The 18,690-nt window shown below is 39.2% G+C and overlaps 1 protein-coding gene and 1 pseudogene across 1 annotated transcript in view; one reads left to right on the forward strand and one right to left on the reverse strand.

Moving 5' to 3' along the window:
• ADH4 (alcohol dehydrogenase 4 (class II), pi polypeptide) overlaps window positions 1–4,493 on the forward strand; it is a 25,582-nt gene extending 21,089 nt beyond the window's left edge. Inside the window, exons 7-9 of the mRNA XM_032261551.1 lie at window positions 522–657; window positions 1,136–1,271; window positions 3,728–4,493. Coding sequence (XP_032117442.1) covers window positions 522–657; window positions 1,136–1,271; window positions 3,728–3,752 — 297 coding nt within the window. The 3' untranslated portion in view covers window positions 3,753–4,493. The remainder of the gene's footprint in view (window positions 1–521; window positions 658–1,135; window positions 1,272–3,727) is intronic.
• A 792-nt stretch (window positions 4,494–5,285) lies between these two features.
• LOC116538960 lies at window positions 5,286–6,288 on the reverse strand (annotated as a pseudogene).
• Window positions 6,289–18,690: the final 12,402 nt, after the last annotated feature.

Raw genomic sequence — 18,690 nt, forward strand, 5'->3', positions numbered from 1 at the left:
TGAGATTTTTTTTTTTTTTTTTTTTTTTTTTTTTTGAGACAGAGTCTCACTGTGTCACCCAGGCTGGAGTGCAGTGGCATGATCTCAGCTCACTGTAACCTCCGCCTCCTGGAATTAGCCAATTCCCCAGCCTCAGTTTATTGAGTAGCTGAGACTACAGGCTGGCACCACCACATCCAGCTAATTTTTGTATTTTTAGTAGAGATGGGGTTTTACCATGTTGGCCAGGCTGGTCTTGAACTCCTGGCCTCAAGTGATCTGCCCACCGTGGCCTCCCAAAGTTCTGGGATTACAGACATAAGTCACCTGCACCAAGACTGTGCTGAACATTCTACCTGTAATGGCACACTGGACTCTCAAGGCTCTATCTACAATGATGCTATGATGTCATTAGCTTGAATCCCATTATCTTACATGGAGAGTTGGATTAATTTTTTTCTAAAGCATTGTACATTCCCACACTGGAGTTTATATTCTACTTTTCCATTGGCTGAAGTAGTCTTTTGTGTTTGGTCTTACAGAAAGCAGCCCTGGACTGTACAACTGCTGGCTGGGGATCATGTACTTTCATTGGGGTAGCTCCTGGCAGCAAAGGATTGACTATTTTTCCAGAGGAGCTAATAGTCGGCCGTACTATAAATGGAACATTCTTTGGTGGTGAGGTTTTTTTTTCTTCATTGCTTTAAATTTTCTTCACTGTGGTACTGAAATTCTTAGAGTGAAGATTATTGAAAGGAAATAAAAATAATTTATTCAAACATTGAGTGCCTAGAGCTTATCCAAAGGCTACATAAAAACTATTAATTACTTATAAGTAAAGAATTTATATAAAAAGGTAACTAATTTGCGAATTGAAATTTAACTTGCATTTGAATGAACCAACATAAAGAAACAAAAAGTAAACATTGACCTAATTGAGGTAATTTCTTATCTAGAGCAGAAAATAATCTTGAATTTTTCTTATAAAGAAAATTTTTAAAATAGACATAAGTACAGAAAATTAAAGATGGAAGGAGTTTAATCTATTTGAAGCAACCCAAATCTGACATAATAATTCCATTTGTTCAGTAAATGCTGATTAAACTACTTTGTGTCAAGTGCCATGTCTTTATTTTGCATTTTGTCCACATTACAGGTTGGAAAAGTGATTCTATCCCAAAGCTGGTCACCGACTATAAAAATAAGAAATTCAATCTGGATGCATTGGTGACCCACACCCTGCCTTTTGACAAACTAAATGAGGCATTTGACCTAATGAACCAAGGAAAAAGGTACATTACCAATAGATGATTGAATGGTTTAAAAAACATTTACAATGATTCTATTTTTATTTGACATTAAGAACTAACCAGCTTGTTTTTTCTGACATTTTCTACTTCCCAGGTACTAAATGTGTTTAAAAGATTAAAGAGTGGCCATTTGGTGGTGAATGGAGGGGGAGGGGGAACTTCCATTTTAATAACACACATCTGTACACTGTTACAATATAGAGTCGTGGTATAAATTAATACATATTTCCCTTCCACAAACCATTGACCCAGTTGGGGCTGCTCCCTAGAAAGAGAGGTTTCTGTACAGTATAATGTTAGATACCTCTGGTACAGTGTAACCCTGAGTTGAGCACCATTGTGTTCTTCAGTGTGACACAGAGTGCCTATCCCAGACCCTTCACAATCAGAATTAGGTGAAAACCATTGCTACATGAGCAGAGAGTGGCAGGGATCAGACGTGTAAAGGATGCTCCAACTGTCTCATTCTCCTGCTTTGTCATGGAGTTCCTATAAGATACCTTCTGATCCACTATTTTAGTTATATAGTGCTCCCATGTCAGGAATCCCAGGAACTGATGTATAGAAATGTTCCACCTAGAAGATTCCTAGGGGTTTATAAGACTAGGATCAATGATTTCAGGTAAAATGTTCAAGCATAACCTTGATCAATAGAAAGAAAAGTCAAAAACATTAGGAACAATGTTACATAGAGGAGATGCAGGACAAAGAAGAAATGAAAAGAGAGGACACAACAAAAGAGAGGAGGAAAAGGCTAAAGTAAAATTAAAATGACTGGGATTTGGGCTGGGCGTGGTGGCTCATGCCTGTAATCCCAGCACTTTGGGAGGCCAAGGCAGGTGGACCACCTGAGGTCAGAAGCTCGAGACCAGCCTAGCCAACATGGTGAAACCCCGTCTCTACTAAAAATACAAAATGGTGGTACATTCCTGTAATCCCAGCTACTCAGGAGGCTGAGGCAGGAGAACCGGGGAGGCATAGACTGTGGTGAGCCAAGATAACACCACTGCACTCTAGCCTGAGCAACAAGAACAAAACTCCATCTCAAAAAAAAAAAAAAAAAAAAAAAAAAAAAAAAAAAAAAAAACTGAAGCAGGGAAAAATGTTGCAGAAGAAGAAGACAGTTTCATGGTACGAGGACCCAGACTACTTCTTGGGGAAGAAACCTGAGGAAATATCCCCACTGGTGTTAACTCCCCAATTTGCAAATATGTTAGTCACAACATATTAAAAGGAAGTTCAATAAAAAGAAAAGAAAATATAAGCATTATTTTTTAAGCTACACCATGTAAAATTAGTGTATAAGCCCTGCAATATTTTATACAATCTCAATATCCCCATAAAGAATATTCCCCAAGTTAGAAGTTAAAAGTTGGATTGGGGTTTGAGGCCTTACACCCTTGTACTCATATCTTCTAACAGAAACCTTTTCTCCTTGAGTTCTCTATTATGAAATACACCCATAAGGAATGCTAAGTGTCAGCCAGGTGGAAAATGCTGCATTACTTTATGGGCAAGTCTCCCATATTCTCCAAGGAGGCTTCCCTGGTAATCAGCCTAGGAGTAGACACCAGAGTGAGGCCTCCTGCTCCTTCTCTGGCCCACTGAGAATACCACCTGACTGCCCAGACAGATGGAAAGGTGGCACTGGGGAAGGCAGAGGTTGGGCCTCCTCAGGTGTGTCCACCATGTGGGCACAGGAAGCACAAGAGAGGGCAGGCCCTCCTACCACCCAACTGCAAAGAAGCAAGGGAACGGAGGGAAGAGGATGAAATACAATGACTGAGTGGGCTATTGAGGTGCAGTGACCCTGCCCCAGAGTGAGGACAGTATACAGAAGTTCTCCTTCCACAGGTAGAGGTAGTTTCCAGTCCTGGGTGAAGAAAACACTTATGCGTAGCACCCTGCTAATAGTAGGGATTCCACAGCTTCAGCAGTAATGTCTGAGATAAGGACTGCTCTGTCCTTGAGGCTTATCCTCCTCTTTGCGTCTACATATTGGAGTTATCCAGGAATAAGAACATCAGGGTTCCCAAAAAGTAGCATCCCAACACACCAGCTTTCATGCCCACTCCCTCTTTCGATGCTCAACTTTGCCCTCAGCTATAGAAAATCCAAGAGCAGTGACTATTCCAAAACTAAAACTTTATTCCCTCCTTAGTACATTCTAATTCTCCTCAACAGCACCAATAAGCAACAAGGACACTGTCTAACATGAGTGAGGGTCCTCAATTTCCTCCCAGTTTCCTAGCACATGTATAAAATATTATTAACACCATGAATGGAAGAGGATGATGGGATAAAAAAAATTAGGCTTAATACTTAGATGTCTATAAAGGAAGACCAGATCCTGAAATGAAAAAGCAAAACTTACTTGTGAGCTTTGGTTAAATTTATAATGAAAATTATATTTATTAATGTTTTATTGTTATTAACAGCATCAGAACAATCCTGACCTTTTGAAGATGCCAGGAGCACCTTGGATACTGTCTGATTGAATGCGAGCCTGTCTGGTTAATTAATTATCTGATCTGATGAACCAAGGAAAGCCATGAGCTTAAACAAATATTTACATTTCATATGGTAACAAAAAAGAGCTTTAAATATTATAGCCTTTGTACCCATTACATGTTAATATTACCTATGTTAAATAATAATAACTAGTGTTTATTAATAGAATGATATGATCTTTACAAATTGTTTAAAATTAGTTCTGTGAAGGTGAAAGTGGGGATTGAAGAGATAATAAATAAAACTAGATTGGCCACATGTTTATAATTTTTTTAGATTGGGTAATTAATACATGGAGTTTCATTATACTTTTCTCTCCACTTTTGTCTATGTTAAAAATTTTCTGGGAGCTAAATGATGAGAACACATGGACACATGAAGGGGAACAACACACTCTGGAGCCTATTGAGGTTGGAGAGTTGGGGAGAGAGCATCAGGAAGAAGAGCTAATGGATGCTGGGCTTCATAACTGGGTGATGAGATGATCTGTGCAGCAAACCACCATGGCACATGTTTATCTATGTAACAAAACTGCACATCCTGCACATGTATCCTGGAACTTAATAAAAGTTGGAAATTAAAAAGAAAAATGAATAAGATCTAGTATTTGATAGCACAACAGGGAGACTATGGTCAATAGTAATTTAATTGTACATTTTAATATGACTAAAAGAGTATAATGAATTGTTTGTATACAAAGGATAAATGCTTGAGGGGATAGACACCCCATTTTACATGATGTGATTATTACATATTGCATACCTATATCAAAACATCTCATGTACCTCATAAATATATACACCTACTAATATCCACAAAAATTAAAATAGAAATTTTTTAAATAAAAATAAAGAAAAAAAGATTTTCTACAATAAGATTTTTACTTGAAAAAAATCACTATATTTCATATATATGTGTACATATATAAACTACACATAAAAATATATATAGTAATTTTTGTGATCATGTTTGTATATATATGTTAAAATATACACACATATACACATATATATACATAAAACACTATTATATAATTTTTGCTCCAATAAGGCACAAGCTACTTTTTAAAAATAAGTTGCTAAATAATTTTCTTTTTAACATCTGTTAATTTCTTTTCTCTTAGCGCCACTCTATCATTTAACTGAAATCATATGTAAGGAGATATCAGAATCTAGTTAAGTGAATATTTTTTTTTACCATGAATATTTCACACAATGGATGTTTTATTATTTATATTATTGATTTTTTTAAAGTCAGCGATCCTCAAAATTGAGCACCTTCCACTCAATTTAACAGAGGTGAGCTGTCTGGTATATTGCTGGGAGCACTTCTGGCACCTGATTTTCCTTCACTGTTTGCTGTCTTAGATAAGCCATATGGCATGTTTGATGAAAGGGTTGATTTTAAAGGAGGTCGTCCCCATTTTGACTTCTGCCTCTACTCATCCCTGTTTTCATCCTTTTCACTATCTTCTTTATTTTTAGCTTTTTTCTTTGGTCCACCTTTGTCCAAAGGCCAGATTATTCTGTCAGCCTTCACCCATGCATCATACCTGACATTCCATCCATAGTGTACCAAATATAAACTTCTCCGTCATCAATTTCAGTGCTTTTAATACTGGCTTCATAATTCTGAGTCTTCCCTCGTCCATATTTTACTTTCACTTTGGTTCCTGTTAGGCAGGGTTCCATGTCTTCCTCATCTTCTTCTCCTTCAGAGTCACGCTTGCTTTCAGTTTCTTCCGTCTCTTGGCTTTTCTCTTCCTCTTCATCTGCGTCTTTGTCAGAATCCTCCTGTTTTTTAATTTTCTTCTCTTTTTGCTTTGGTGTATTTTTTCTCCCCAGTAGTAGCTCATTTTCTTTTTTTTCTGTAGTTTCACAGTCATCATCTACATCCTTATTTTCTGTATCATTATCTTTTAATTTGTCCTCTGTTTTCTCTTCTTCAATTTCCTTTTTAATAGAATTTACATCTGAAGCAATTCTTCTTTGTCCCCTCGGAGACTTTAATTCTATCTCTTCTCTTTTGCTTTCACTGTCTGAATCAATATTTTCCTCAGGTTCACTCTTCACTTCTGTTAAAGGCATTTCTTGATCTAATTTGAGAGCCTCTTCCATTGATTCTTCTAAGTCTTTTTTTTCCTCTTTTACTTTTGGTTCATGGTGATGAATTGTTCTGAATTGAATATCTGCTGAACGGCAGTACTTCTCAAAACCATAGAGATACTTTCTATAAGCAGTTTTTACATTGTAGGAAGCAGCTGACTTCAAAATGGAATGCCAAGGTGCATATAAATTTGCTTCCATATAGCACCACTATCAATATTGTCATATCCACCCTGATGATAAGCCAGTCTGAACAGTTTGAAGAGACTGAGATCTTTACAGCCCAAAACAGGCGGTACATTGATTGAAGTACCTCTGTCTTCCATAAGCTTATAAAGCTGCTGGAGGAAGCTGTCCCTCTCTTCAGGATCAAGTTCTTCCTCAGGAATTTACTATTTTATAGCCACTCTCTGCAACTTTCTACAAAGCTCTTTTTACCAAGTGAATATTTTAAAAAGAAAAAAAGCATCTCTACACTCTCAAATTTCTATCTCTATAACACAACTGCCCTTTCATCTTTAATAATTTTTTTCTTCAACTTTTAAGTTCTGGGGTATGTGTGCAGGATGCACAGGTTTGTTACATAGGTAAATGTGTCCCATGGTGGTTTCCTGCACAGATCAACACATCACTTAGGTATTAAGCCCAGCATCCTTTAGCTATTCTTCCTGATGCTCTCCCTGCCCATGCCCGCCACAACTGACCCCAGTGTGTGTTGTTTCCCCCCATGTGTTCATGTATTCTCATTGTTCAGTTCTCACTTATAAATGAGAACATGATATTTGTTTTTCTGTCCCTGCATTAGTTTGCTGAGGATTAGGACTTCCAGCTCCATCTACGTCCCTGCAAATGACATGATTTTGTTCCTTTTTATGGCTGCATAGTATTCCATAGTGCATATGTACTACATTTTCTTTATCCAGTCTATTATTGATGGGCATTTGGGTTGATTCCATGTCTTCACTATTGTGAATGGTGCTGTGATAAACATACACGTGCATGTATCTTTATAACAGAATAATCTATATTCTTTTGGAGATATACTTGGTAATGGGATTACTGGTTCAAATGATATTTCTGCCTCTAGATCTTTGATGAGTCACCACCCTGTCTTCCACAATGGTTGAACTAATTTAAATTTCCACCAACAGTGTGAAAGTGTTCCTTTTTCTCTACAAACTCACCAGCATCTGTTGTTTCTTGACTTTTTAATAATCACCCATTCTGACTGGCATGAGATGGTATCTCATTGTGGTTTTGATTTATATTTCTCTAATCATCAGTGATCTTTAATAATTTTTACAACACATAATGTTGAGCTTAATGATCTGTAATTGGCACTAATTAATGCTACTGATCTGCAACTGACACTAATTAATGCTATTTTCAATCGTCAAGTAAAAGTGACAAAAATTGGTATACTGAAAATAATGTAGTAAGTAAACATTTATAGTTATAAGATTTAACAAATAAAAAGATTTATATAAAAATTGCGAATGAGAGGTTTCAAATTATTATACTCATAGATGTTACAATGAACAGTTTAAAAGAGCCCATTGTCTCAGCCCAAAATCTGAAGCTGATAATAAACTTCAGCAAAGTCTCAGGATACAAAATCAATGTACAAAAATCACAAGCATTCCTATACATCAATAACAGACTAATAGAGAGTCAAATCATGAGCAAACTCCCATTCACAATTGCTACAAAGAGAATAAAATACCTACAAATACAACTAAGAAGGGATGTGAAGGACCTCTTCAAGGAGAACTACAAACCACTGCTCAAGGAAATAAGAGAGGACACAAACAGCTGAAAAAACATTCCGTGCTCATGGTTAGGAAGAATCAATATCATGAAAATGGCCATACTGCCCAAAGTAATTTATAGATTCAACAGTATCCCCATCAAGCTACCAATGACCTTCTTCATAGAACTGGAAAAAAACACCTTATATTTCATATGGAACCAAAACAGAGCCCACACAGCCAAGACAATCCTAAGCAAACAGAACAAAGCCAGAGGCATCATGCTACCTGACTTGAAACTATACTACAAAGCTACAGTAATCAAAACAGCATGGTACTGGTAATAAAACAGAGTTATAGACCAATGGAACAGAACGGAAGCCTCGGAAGCAACGCCACACATCTGCAAACATCTGATCTTTGACAAACCTGACAAAACAAGCAATGGGGAAAGGATTCCCTGTTTAATAAATGGTGTTGGGAAAACTGGCTAGCCATGTACAGAAAGTTGAAACTGGACCCCTTCCTTACACTTTATACAAAAATTAACTCCAGATGGATTAAAGACTTAAACATAAGACCTAACACCATAAAAACCCTTGAAGAAAACCTAGGCAATATCATTCAGGACATAGGCATAGGCAAGGACTTCATGACTAAAACACCAAAAGCAATGGCAACAAAAGGCAAAATAGGCAAATGGAATCTAATTAAACTTAAGAACTTCTGCGCAGCAAAAGAAACAGTCATTAGAGTGAACCAGCAACTAAAAGAGTGGGAAAAATTTTTTGCAATCTAGCCATCTGACAAAGGGCTAATATGCAGAATCTACAAAGAACTTAAACAAATTTACAAGAAAAAAAAACATAAAAAACTGGGTGAAGGATATGAACAGACACTTCTCAAAAGAAGACATTTATGCACCCAACAAACGTGAAAAAAAGCCCATCATCACTAGTCATGAGAAAAATACAAATCAAAACCACATTGAGTTATGATCTCATGAAAATTAGAATGGCGATCATTAAAAAATCTGGAGACAATAGATGCTGGAGAGGATGTGGAGAAATAGGAACACTTACACTGTTGGTGGAAGTGTAAATTAGTTCAACTATTGTGGAAGACAGTGTGGCAAGTCCTCAAGGATCTAGAAATAATAAATACCATTTGACCCAGCAATCTCATTATGGGGTATATACCCAAATGATTATAAATCATTCTATTATAAAGATACATGCACATGTATGTTCATTGCAGTACTGTTTACAATAGCAAAGACTTGGAACCAACCCAAATGCGCATCAATGATAGACTGGATGAAGAAAATGTGAATCATACGGAATACTATGCAGCCATAAAAAAGGATGAGTTCATGTCCTTTGCAGGGACATGGATGAAGCTGGAAACCATCATTCTCAGTAAACTGACACAAGAACAGAAAACCAAATACCGTATGTTGTCTCTCATAAGTGGGAGTTGAACAATGAGAACACACAGACACAGGGAGGGGAACCTCACATACTGGGGCCTCTTGAGGGGTGTAGGGGGTGGAGGGATTGGGAAGGAATAACATTAGGAGAGATACCTAATGTAGATGATGGGGGGATGGATGCAGCAAACCACCATGGCATGTGTCTACCTATGTAACAATTCTGCATGACCTGCACATGTACCCCAGAACTTAAAGTATAATTTTAAAAAATAAAAAAAAATTTTCAAAGGACAAGATAGAACCTAAAGGCCCATCAATGATAGACTGGATAAAGAAAATGTGGTACATATACACCATGGAATACTACGCAGCCATAAAAAGGAATGAGATCATGTCCTTGCAGGGACATGGATGCAGCTGGAAGCCATTAATCGCAGCAAACTAATGCAGGAACAGAAAAACAAACACCACATGTTCTAGCTTATAAGTGGGAGCTGTACTGTGAGAATACATGGATATATGGTGGGGAACAGCACACACTGGGGCCTCGACAGGGGGCGGGACGGAGAGTATCAGGAAGAATAGCTAATGGACACTGGTCTTAATACCTAAGTGATGGGTTGATCTGTGCAGCAAACCACCATGGCACATGTTTACCTATGTAATACACATCCTGAACATGTATCCCAGAATTTAAAAGTTCAAGGAAAGAAAAGGATAGATAATAATTTAGATCAGAGTAATAAATACTAGCTTTCACCTTGGACCAGAACTTAAAAGTTGAAGGAAAAAAAAAAAAAAAAACCGTCAGGTAAGATAGATAATTTAGATCAGAGCAATAAAGACTAGCTTTCACCTTGGAGTAATTTCTGAAACCTATCAGTTTACTTTAAAAATTGTTTACCATGTATTGAATTCTGAGAGAAGATAAAGATAAAGATATTGAATCTCTGAAGTTTTGGCTGAGAGGATAGTAACTAATACCTGAAACTAGAAACTTATTTTCTTGCTTAAGATTCTCTCTCATTAGAAATGGAAGCCAGTTACTCTATCTGTAAATGCTTCCTTTGTTGGCATTGTGGGACTAAAATGCACCCCACAGGTTGTTGGTCTTTCTCATGCAATTCCCTATATCAGTTCTTTTCTCTCTCCTCATCCTTTTCCTCCTTTCCTTTTCTTCCGTGAATCCTTACTAGATTCCATTTCAGACCCTCTTTTTCAGATCTTTGCAGCCACAAAGCTGTTCTAATTCTCTGATTTCCTTTGACGCTTAGTGTTTTTATTGAAATCCTATCACATGATGTTTCCATTGCTAGTTTTTCAAGTACATGTTTGTAAGCTCCCTGAAAGCAGAATAATCTTTCAATCCATCTCTCTGTCAGAGATGCTCCATAAATATATGTTGCTTGATAACAAAAGTTTATCCTCATAAGTGTCCAAATAGTTTATATTCACCCTTCTGTATGGAATTTTTCCAAAGTATTTTCTATATTTCCTTTCTTTTCCTAAATAGATAATCCCAAATCTAAGCTTAACAACTCAGAACAGTCATTGTTGAAACAGAAGAGTTCCCTGATCCCCCTCATAGGATGTGTGACAGGGGTGTGACTTGCCTGTTCAGTCACCATTGCTAAAACCCCTGACAGGAGGGGGAACATGCAGATGGGCAGGTGCAGGGGCCATGGCAAGTGCTTTGGGCTCCACCTCGCAGCAGTGTCTAGGGATGGGTGCCAGCAGCCCCAGTGTTACAATCCTTTTTTAGCCTTGCTTTCCACAGACAGTGTGTTAACCAGCTCAGTGGACCCTCTGCCTTTTCACAAGGGCAGAAGGCCAGTGTGACAGTTTTCTGTATCCCAAGCAATTGCCCAGCATCCAGGAAAAATCAGGTTACACACAGACTTGAAGGATGAATGTAGGGTTTTACTGAGTGGTGAAGGTGGTTCTCAGCAGGATGGATAGGGAGCTGGAAGTGGGGATGGAGTGGGAAGATGATCTTGCCCTGGAGTTTGGCTATCCAGAGGCTAACTCATCTCCCACTGCACCCAGCCTAACTCCTCTTGGCATTCAGATGTTCCTCCTCTTCTTTCTTTCTCTGCCATATCATTCTGCCATTCATCTGCTTGCCTCCTCATCTCCTCATCTGTTCGTCTGCTTCTGGAACCTGAGGTTCAGGGTTTATATGGGTACAGGATGGCAGGCATACCAGGTCAAAAAGCAACTTTTTGGGCACGAAAATATAAATGCCCATTCCCACTTAACGGCAGAGGTGTCCAGGCTTGAGGGTGGGGGCTTGGCTGGGGAACCACCCTCTTCTATCCAGTATTTCTCTGTCTCCTGTCCATATTAATATGATCATTAATTTTTATGCTAAATTGTGATTCAGTAGTCCCAGTCTCTCCCTCTTGCCTCCCTCTCTCCCTTCTTCCCTCCTTCCCTCTCTGTCTCTCTGTCTCTCTCTCTCAGCAGTCACTGCTATAGTAAATGTCCCTGTCTCTATCAGTCTTCTAAATTTCATATCTAGTTCTGCAATTTAAAAAAAAATCTGATTATCCCTGGCAAAGGTGTTAGAATTATTTATAAAATCAAAGGGGCTGAGCAAGGTGGCTCACATCTGTAATTCCAACCCTTTGGGAGGCTGAGGCAGGACAATAGCTTAAGTGCAGGTATTTCTAGCCTGGGGAGCATAGCAAGACCTTGTTTCTACTAAAAATAAAAGTAAAATTAAAAAATAGCTGGGAATGTCAGCAAGTGCCTGTAGTCCTAGCTACTTGAAAGGCTGAGCTGGAAGAAGGATCACTTGAGCCCAGGAGATCGAGGCTGCAGTGACCTGTGATCGCACCACTGTACTCCAGCCTGGGTGACAGAGCAAGACTGCCTCAGAAACAAAAATAAAACTGAGAAACCCCAGAGTGAGATGTATGGAGTTTAGGGCTTCACCTCCATCATTCCTTCAGCAATGGAGGCTTTTTTTTCTCATCTATGCACCAGTTGAAACTCCTAGTAATGTATAGTATAATTTTTTTGTATTGTTTGTTGTTGTTGTTTAAGACAGAGTCTCTGTCACCCAGGCTGCAGTGCAGTGGCACTATCTCTGCTCACTGCAATCTCTACCTCCCAGGCTCAAGTGATTCTCCTGCCTCAGGCTCCCAAATAGCTGGAATTACAGGCATGTGCCACCACCCCCCAGTTAATTTTCATATTTTTAGTAGAGACAGGGTTTTGTCATGTTGCCCAGGCTGGTCTCAAACTCCCGGCTTCAGGCGAACTGCCTGCCTTGGCCTCCCAAAGTGCTGGGAATACAGGCATAAGCCACCACATCTGGCCTATAGTATATTTTTCAAAATGCACACCACATGCCTAAGTTGCTCAAATATCTCTCTCAAAATGAGGAATGAATGCTGAATCTCCATATGATATTCCAGAGACAACAAAAATTATGCATCAGTGATGCCGTTGGCAATATGTAGAAAGCCTCCACTTAAGAACTACACTTCAAATGCATTTTTAAAAGTCTGTAAACTACTGACAGTTGTCCACTTTTCCTGAGTATTCTGATATTCACTCTTCACTTAAAGAATATTGCTTTTTGAAAGACTAGGGGCAAGACAAATTAAAATATTTCAAGGGAGTTAAGCCAGTGAAAGAAAACTGGAGTGGAACATGACCCCTACAAAGAAAAAACAGAAAGTGGTATTTTAAAGGTTTGATGGATGATCTACCTTCCCTGGTTCTAAACATTTCATCAGAATTACTGCTCCCCCTCCCCCAATGCTCTGGACCAAATGGAAATCTGTCCAAGGCACATAAGCCATGGACCGTCAGTATGTTAAAGATCAATAAATTTTCAGGAACAAAAATTATATTGCTCAGCATAAGAAGACACATGGGAAGATGGCCGAATGGGAACAGCTCCAGAGTGCAGTTCCCAGAAAGAACAACACAGAGGGTGAGTGCCCACCACATTTCCAAACAAATTTTCACTGCCCACAGACCAGGAGATTTCTGGGCTGAAAAGTGCCACAAGTTTTCAGCATGGCGCTTTAAAGCCAGTGCCGGCTTGGTGCACAGAAACTCACACAAATCTGGGCAGCCGTTTCCACTGGCACCTGGAACACCTGGGAGACACAGCCATGCATTCAACTGAAAGGGAGAGGGCAGAGACAGGGAGCCAGGCAATCTGGCTCGCAGGAACCACCCCCACCAAACAAGCAATCTGAAATGCTCTGGGTTGAGAGTTTCCCAGCAAGCTCAGCTGGACCCAGGATGGTCCAGCTCAGTGGGGGGAAGGCCGACCACCACTATCGAGGCAGTCCCCCACTACCGAGGCAGTTCACACAGCAGCTGGGCATAGCCTGAGGCAGCTCAGCAACGCCTCTGCTGGCAGAGTGTGATTAGACTACTCCATGCAGGGCAGGGTATCTATGAAAAAATGCAGCACCATGACAGGAATGTATAAAGCCAACCTTCCTAGGACAGAGAACCTGGAAAAAGAGGTAGTTCTGAGTTCCGCTGCAGCAGACTTAAAAGTACCTGCCCAGCATCTCTGCACGGAATGGTGGAGCTCCCAGTACAGCACTTGAGCTCCTATAAGGGAGAGACTGTCTCCTCAAGCAGGTCCCCGACCCCCATATACCCAAAGAGACACCTCATAAAGGAGAGCTCAGGCCGATATCTGGCAGGTACCCTTCTGAAGATAACAGAAGAAGAAACCAGCAGCAACCCTTACTGTTCTGCAGCCCCCATGGCTAATCCCCAGGCAAGCAGGTCTTGAGTGGACCTCCAGCTGTCCTGCAGCAGAGGGGCCTGACTGTTAGAAGAAAAACTAAGAAACAGAAAGAAATAACTTCATCATCAACAAAAAGGAAATCTACTCCAAGACCCCATCCAAAAGTAACCAACTACAAAGACCACAGGTAGATAAAGGCACTAAGATGCGAAGAAACCAGCACAAAAAGGATGAAAACAACAAAATCCAGAATGCCTCTCCTCCTCCAAAGGATCACAACTCATCACCAGCTAGGGATCAAAGATGGAAGGAGAATGAATCTGATGAATTGACAGAAACAAGCTTCAGAAGGTGTGTAAAAACAAACTTCTGAGAGCTAAAAGAACATGTGCTAAGAAACTAAGAACTTAGAAAAAAGGTTAGATGAGATGCTAACTAGAATAAACAGCTTAGAGAAGAATATAAACGACTCAATGGAGCTGAAAACCACAGCATGAGAACTTCACGAAGCATACACAAGTTTCAATAGCCAAATTGACCAAGCAGAAGAAAGGATATCAGAGATTGAAGATAAACTTAATGGAATAAAATGAAAGGCAAGAATAGAGAAAAAAGAGTGAAAAGAAATAAACAAAGCCTCCAAGAAATATGGGATTATGTGAAAAGACCTAATCTACGTTTGAGAGGTGTACCTGAATGTGATGGAGAGAATGAATCCAAGCTGGAAAACACTTGGATATTATCCAGGAGAATTTCCCTAACCTAGCAAGCCAGGCCACCATTCAAATCCAGGAAATATAGAGAACACCACAAAGATATTTCTCAAGAAAAGGAACCCAAAGGCACATAATTGTCAGATTCACCAGGGTTGAAATGAAGGAAAAAATGCTAAGGGCAGCAAGAGAAAAAGGTCAGGTTACCCACAAAGGGAAGCCCATCAGACTCACAGTGGATCTCTCTGCAGAAACCCTACAAGCCAGAAAAGAGTGGGGACCAATATTCAACATCCTTAAAGAAAAGAACTTTCAACCTAGAATTTCATATCCAGCCAAACTAAGCTTCATAAGTGAAGGAGAAAGAAAATCCTTTACGTAGAAGCAATTGCTGAGAGACTTCATCACCACCAGGCCTGCCTCACAAGAGCTCCTGAAAGCAGCACTAAACAAGAAAAGGAACAACCAATAGCAGCTACTCTAAATACATATCAAATGATAAAGACCATCGACACAATGAAAAAAATGTGTCAACTAACAGGCAAAACATCCAGCTAGCATAAAAATGGCAGGGTCAAATTCACAAATAACAATATTAACCCTAAATGTAAATGGGCTAAATGCTCCAATCAAAAGACAGACTGGCAAACTGGATAAAAGGTCAAGATGCATCAGTGTGCTGTATTCAGGAAACCCATCTCACGTGCAAGGACACACATAGGCTCAAAATAAAGGGATGGAGGAAGATTTATCAAGCAAATGGAGAGCAAAAAAAAGCAGGAGTTGCAATCCTAGCCTCTGATAAAATAGACTTTAAACCAACAAAGGTCAAAAGAGACAAAGAAGGGCATTACATAATGGTAAAAGGTTCAATACATCAAGAAGAGCTAATGATCCTAAATATATATGCACCCAATACAGGAGCACCCAAGTACATAAAGCAAGTTCTTAATTACCTAAAAAGAGACTTAGACTCCCACACAGTAACAGTGGGAGACTTTAACACTCCACTGTCAATATTAGACAGATCAACGAGACAGAAAATTAACAAGGATATCTAGGACTTGAACTCAGATCTGGACCAAGTGGACCTAATTGACCTCTACAGAAATCTCCACCCCAAATCCACAGAATATACATTCTTCTCAGCACCACATTGCACCTACTCTAAAACTGACCGCATAATTGGAAGCAAAGCATTCCTCAGCAAATGCAAAAGGACGGAAATCACAATAAACAGTCTCTCAGACCACAGGGCAATCAAATTCAATCTCAGTATTAAGAAACTGACTCAGAACCGCACAGCTTCATGGAAACTGAACAACTGGCCCCTGAATGTTGACTGGATAAACAACAAAAAATATCTCAAGATATTTCTTGAGAAATATCTTTGTGGTGTTCTCTATATTTCCTGGATTTGAATGGTGGCCTGGCTTGCTAGGTTAGGGAAATTCTCCTGGATAATATCCAAGTGTTTTCCAGCTTGGATTCATTCTCTCCATCACATTCAGGTACACCTCTCAAACGTAGATTAGGTCTTTTCACATAATCCCATATTTCTTTATTTATGAAGGCAGAAATAAAGATGTTCTTTGAAACCAATGAGAACGAAGACACAAGTTACCAGAACCTCTGGGATGCATTTAAAGCAGTGTCTAGAGGGAAATTTATAGAAATAAATACCAACATGAGAAGTGATGAAAGATCTAAAATAGACATCCTATCATCAAAATTGAAAGAGCTAGAGGAGCAAGATCAAAAAAACTCAAAAGCTAGCAGAAGACAAGAAATAACTAAGATCAGAGCAGAAATGAAGGAGATAGAGAAACAGAAAAACCCTTCAAAAAAATCAACAAATCCAGGAGCTGGTTTTTTGAAAAGATCAATTAAATAGACAGACCACTAGCCAGATTAATGAAAATGAAAATGGAGAAGAATCAAATAGATGCAATAAAAAACGATAAAGGGGATATCACCACGGATTCCACAGAAACACAAACTACAATCAGAGATTACTGAAAAAAAACTCTGTGCAAACAAACCAGTAAAGCTGGAAGAAATGGATAAATTCCTGGACACTTGCATCCTCCGAAGCCTAAACCAGGAAGAAGTTGAAACCTTGAATAGACCAATAATGAGGGCTGAAGTTGAGGCAGCAATTAATAGCCTACCAACCAAAAACAGTCCAGGTACAGAAGGGTTCACAGCTGAATTCTACCAGACGTACAAGCAGGAGCTGGTACCATTCCCTCTGATACTATTCCAAACAACCAAAAGAGGGAATCCTTCCCAAACCACTTTATGAGACCAACATCATCCTGATACCAAAACCCAGCAGAGACTCAACAAGAAAAGAAAACTTCAGGCCAATATCCATGATGAACATAGATGCAAAAATCTTCAATAAAATACTGACAAGCCAATTGCAACAGCACATCAAAAAGCTTATCCACCATGATCAAGTAGGCTTCACCCCGGGGATGCAAGGCTGGTTCAACATACTCAAGTCTATAAACGTAATTCACCACATAAACAGAACCAAAGACAAAAACCACATGATTATCTCAATTGATGCAGAGAAGGCCTTTGACAAAATTCCACAGCCCTTTATGCTAAAAACCCTCAATAAGCTAGGTATTGACAGACCGTATCTCAAAATAATAAAAGCTATTTACGACAAACCAAGAGCCAATATCATACTGAATGGCAAAAACTGGAAGCATTCGCCTTGAAATGTGGCACTAGACGAGGATGCCCTCTCTCACCACTCCTATTCAATATAGTACTAGAAGTTCTAGCCAGAGCAATCAGGCAAGAAAAAGAAATAAAGGGTATTCAAATAGGAAAGGAGGAAGTCAAATTGTCTCTATTTGGAGACAACATGATTGTATATCTAGAAGACCCCATCGTCTCAGCCCCAAATCTCCTGAAACTGATAAGCAACTTCAGCAAAGTCTCGGGATACAAAATCAATGTGCAAAAATCACATGCATTCCTATACAGTAATAACAGACTTAAAGAGAGCCAAATCAAGAACAAACTTCCGTTCACAATTGCCACAAAGAGAATAAAATACCTAGGAATACAACTAACAAGGAACGTAAAGGACCTCTTCAAGGAGAACTACAAGCTACTGCTCAACGAAATAAGAGAGAACACAAACAGATGGAGAAACATTCCATGTTCATGGTTAGGAAGAATCAACATTATGAAAATGGCCACACTGCCCAAAGTAATTTACAGATTCAATACCATCCCCATCAAGCTACCAATGACCTTCTTCGCAGAACTGGAAAAAACCACCTTAAACTTCATATGGAACCAAAAGAGAGCCTGCATAGCCAAGTCAATTCTAAGCAAAAAGAACAAAGTGGGAGGCATCACACTACCGGACTTCAAACTATACTACAAGGCTACAGTAATCAAAACAGCATGGTACTGGTACCAAAACAGAGATATAGACCAATGGAACAGAACAGAGTTCTCGGAGGCAACGCAACAGATCTACAACCATCTGATCTTTGACAAACCAGACAAAAACAAGCAATGGGGAAAGGATTCCCTGTTTAATAAACTGTGTTGGGAAAACTGGCTAGCCATGTGCAGAAAGCAGAAACTGGACCCCTTCCTGACACCTTACACTAAAATTAACTCCAGATGGATTAAAGACTTAAACAGAAGACATAACACCATAAAAACCCTAGAAGAAAATCTAGGCAAAACCATTCAGGACATAGGTGTAGGCAAGGACATCATGACCAAAACACCAAAAGCATTGACAACAAAAGCCAAAATAGACAAATGGGACCTAATCAAACTCCACAGCTTCTGCACAGCAAAAGAAACAGTCATTAGAGTGAATCGGCAACCAACAGAATGGGAAAAAATTTTTGCAGTTTACCCATCTGACAAAGGGCTGATATCCAGAATTTACAAAGAACTAAAACAGATTTACAAGAAAAAAACTAACAAGCCCATTCAAAAGTGGGCAAAGGATATGAACAGATACTTTACAAAGGAAGACATACATGAGGCCAAGAAACATATGAAAAAATGCTCATCATCACTGGTCATCAGAGAAATGCAAATCAAAACAACATTGAGATACCATCTCATGCCAGTTAGAATGGCGATCATTAAAAAATCTGGAGACAACAGATGCTGGA

Source organism: Sapajus apella, unplaced genomic scaffold (assembly GCF_009761245.1).
Source record: "Sapajus apella isolate SASKATOON/1434 unplaced genomic scaffold, GSC_monkey_1.0 scaffold124, whole genome shotgun sequence".
Classification (NCBI taxonomy): domain Eukaryota; kingdom Metazoa; phylum Chordata; class Mammalia; order Primates; family Cebidae; genus Sapajus; species Sapajus apella.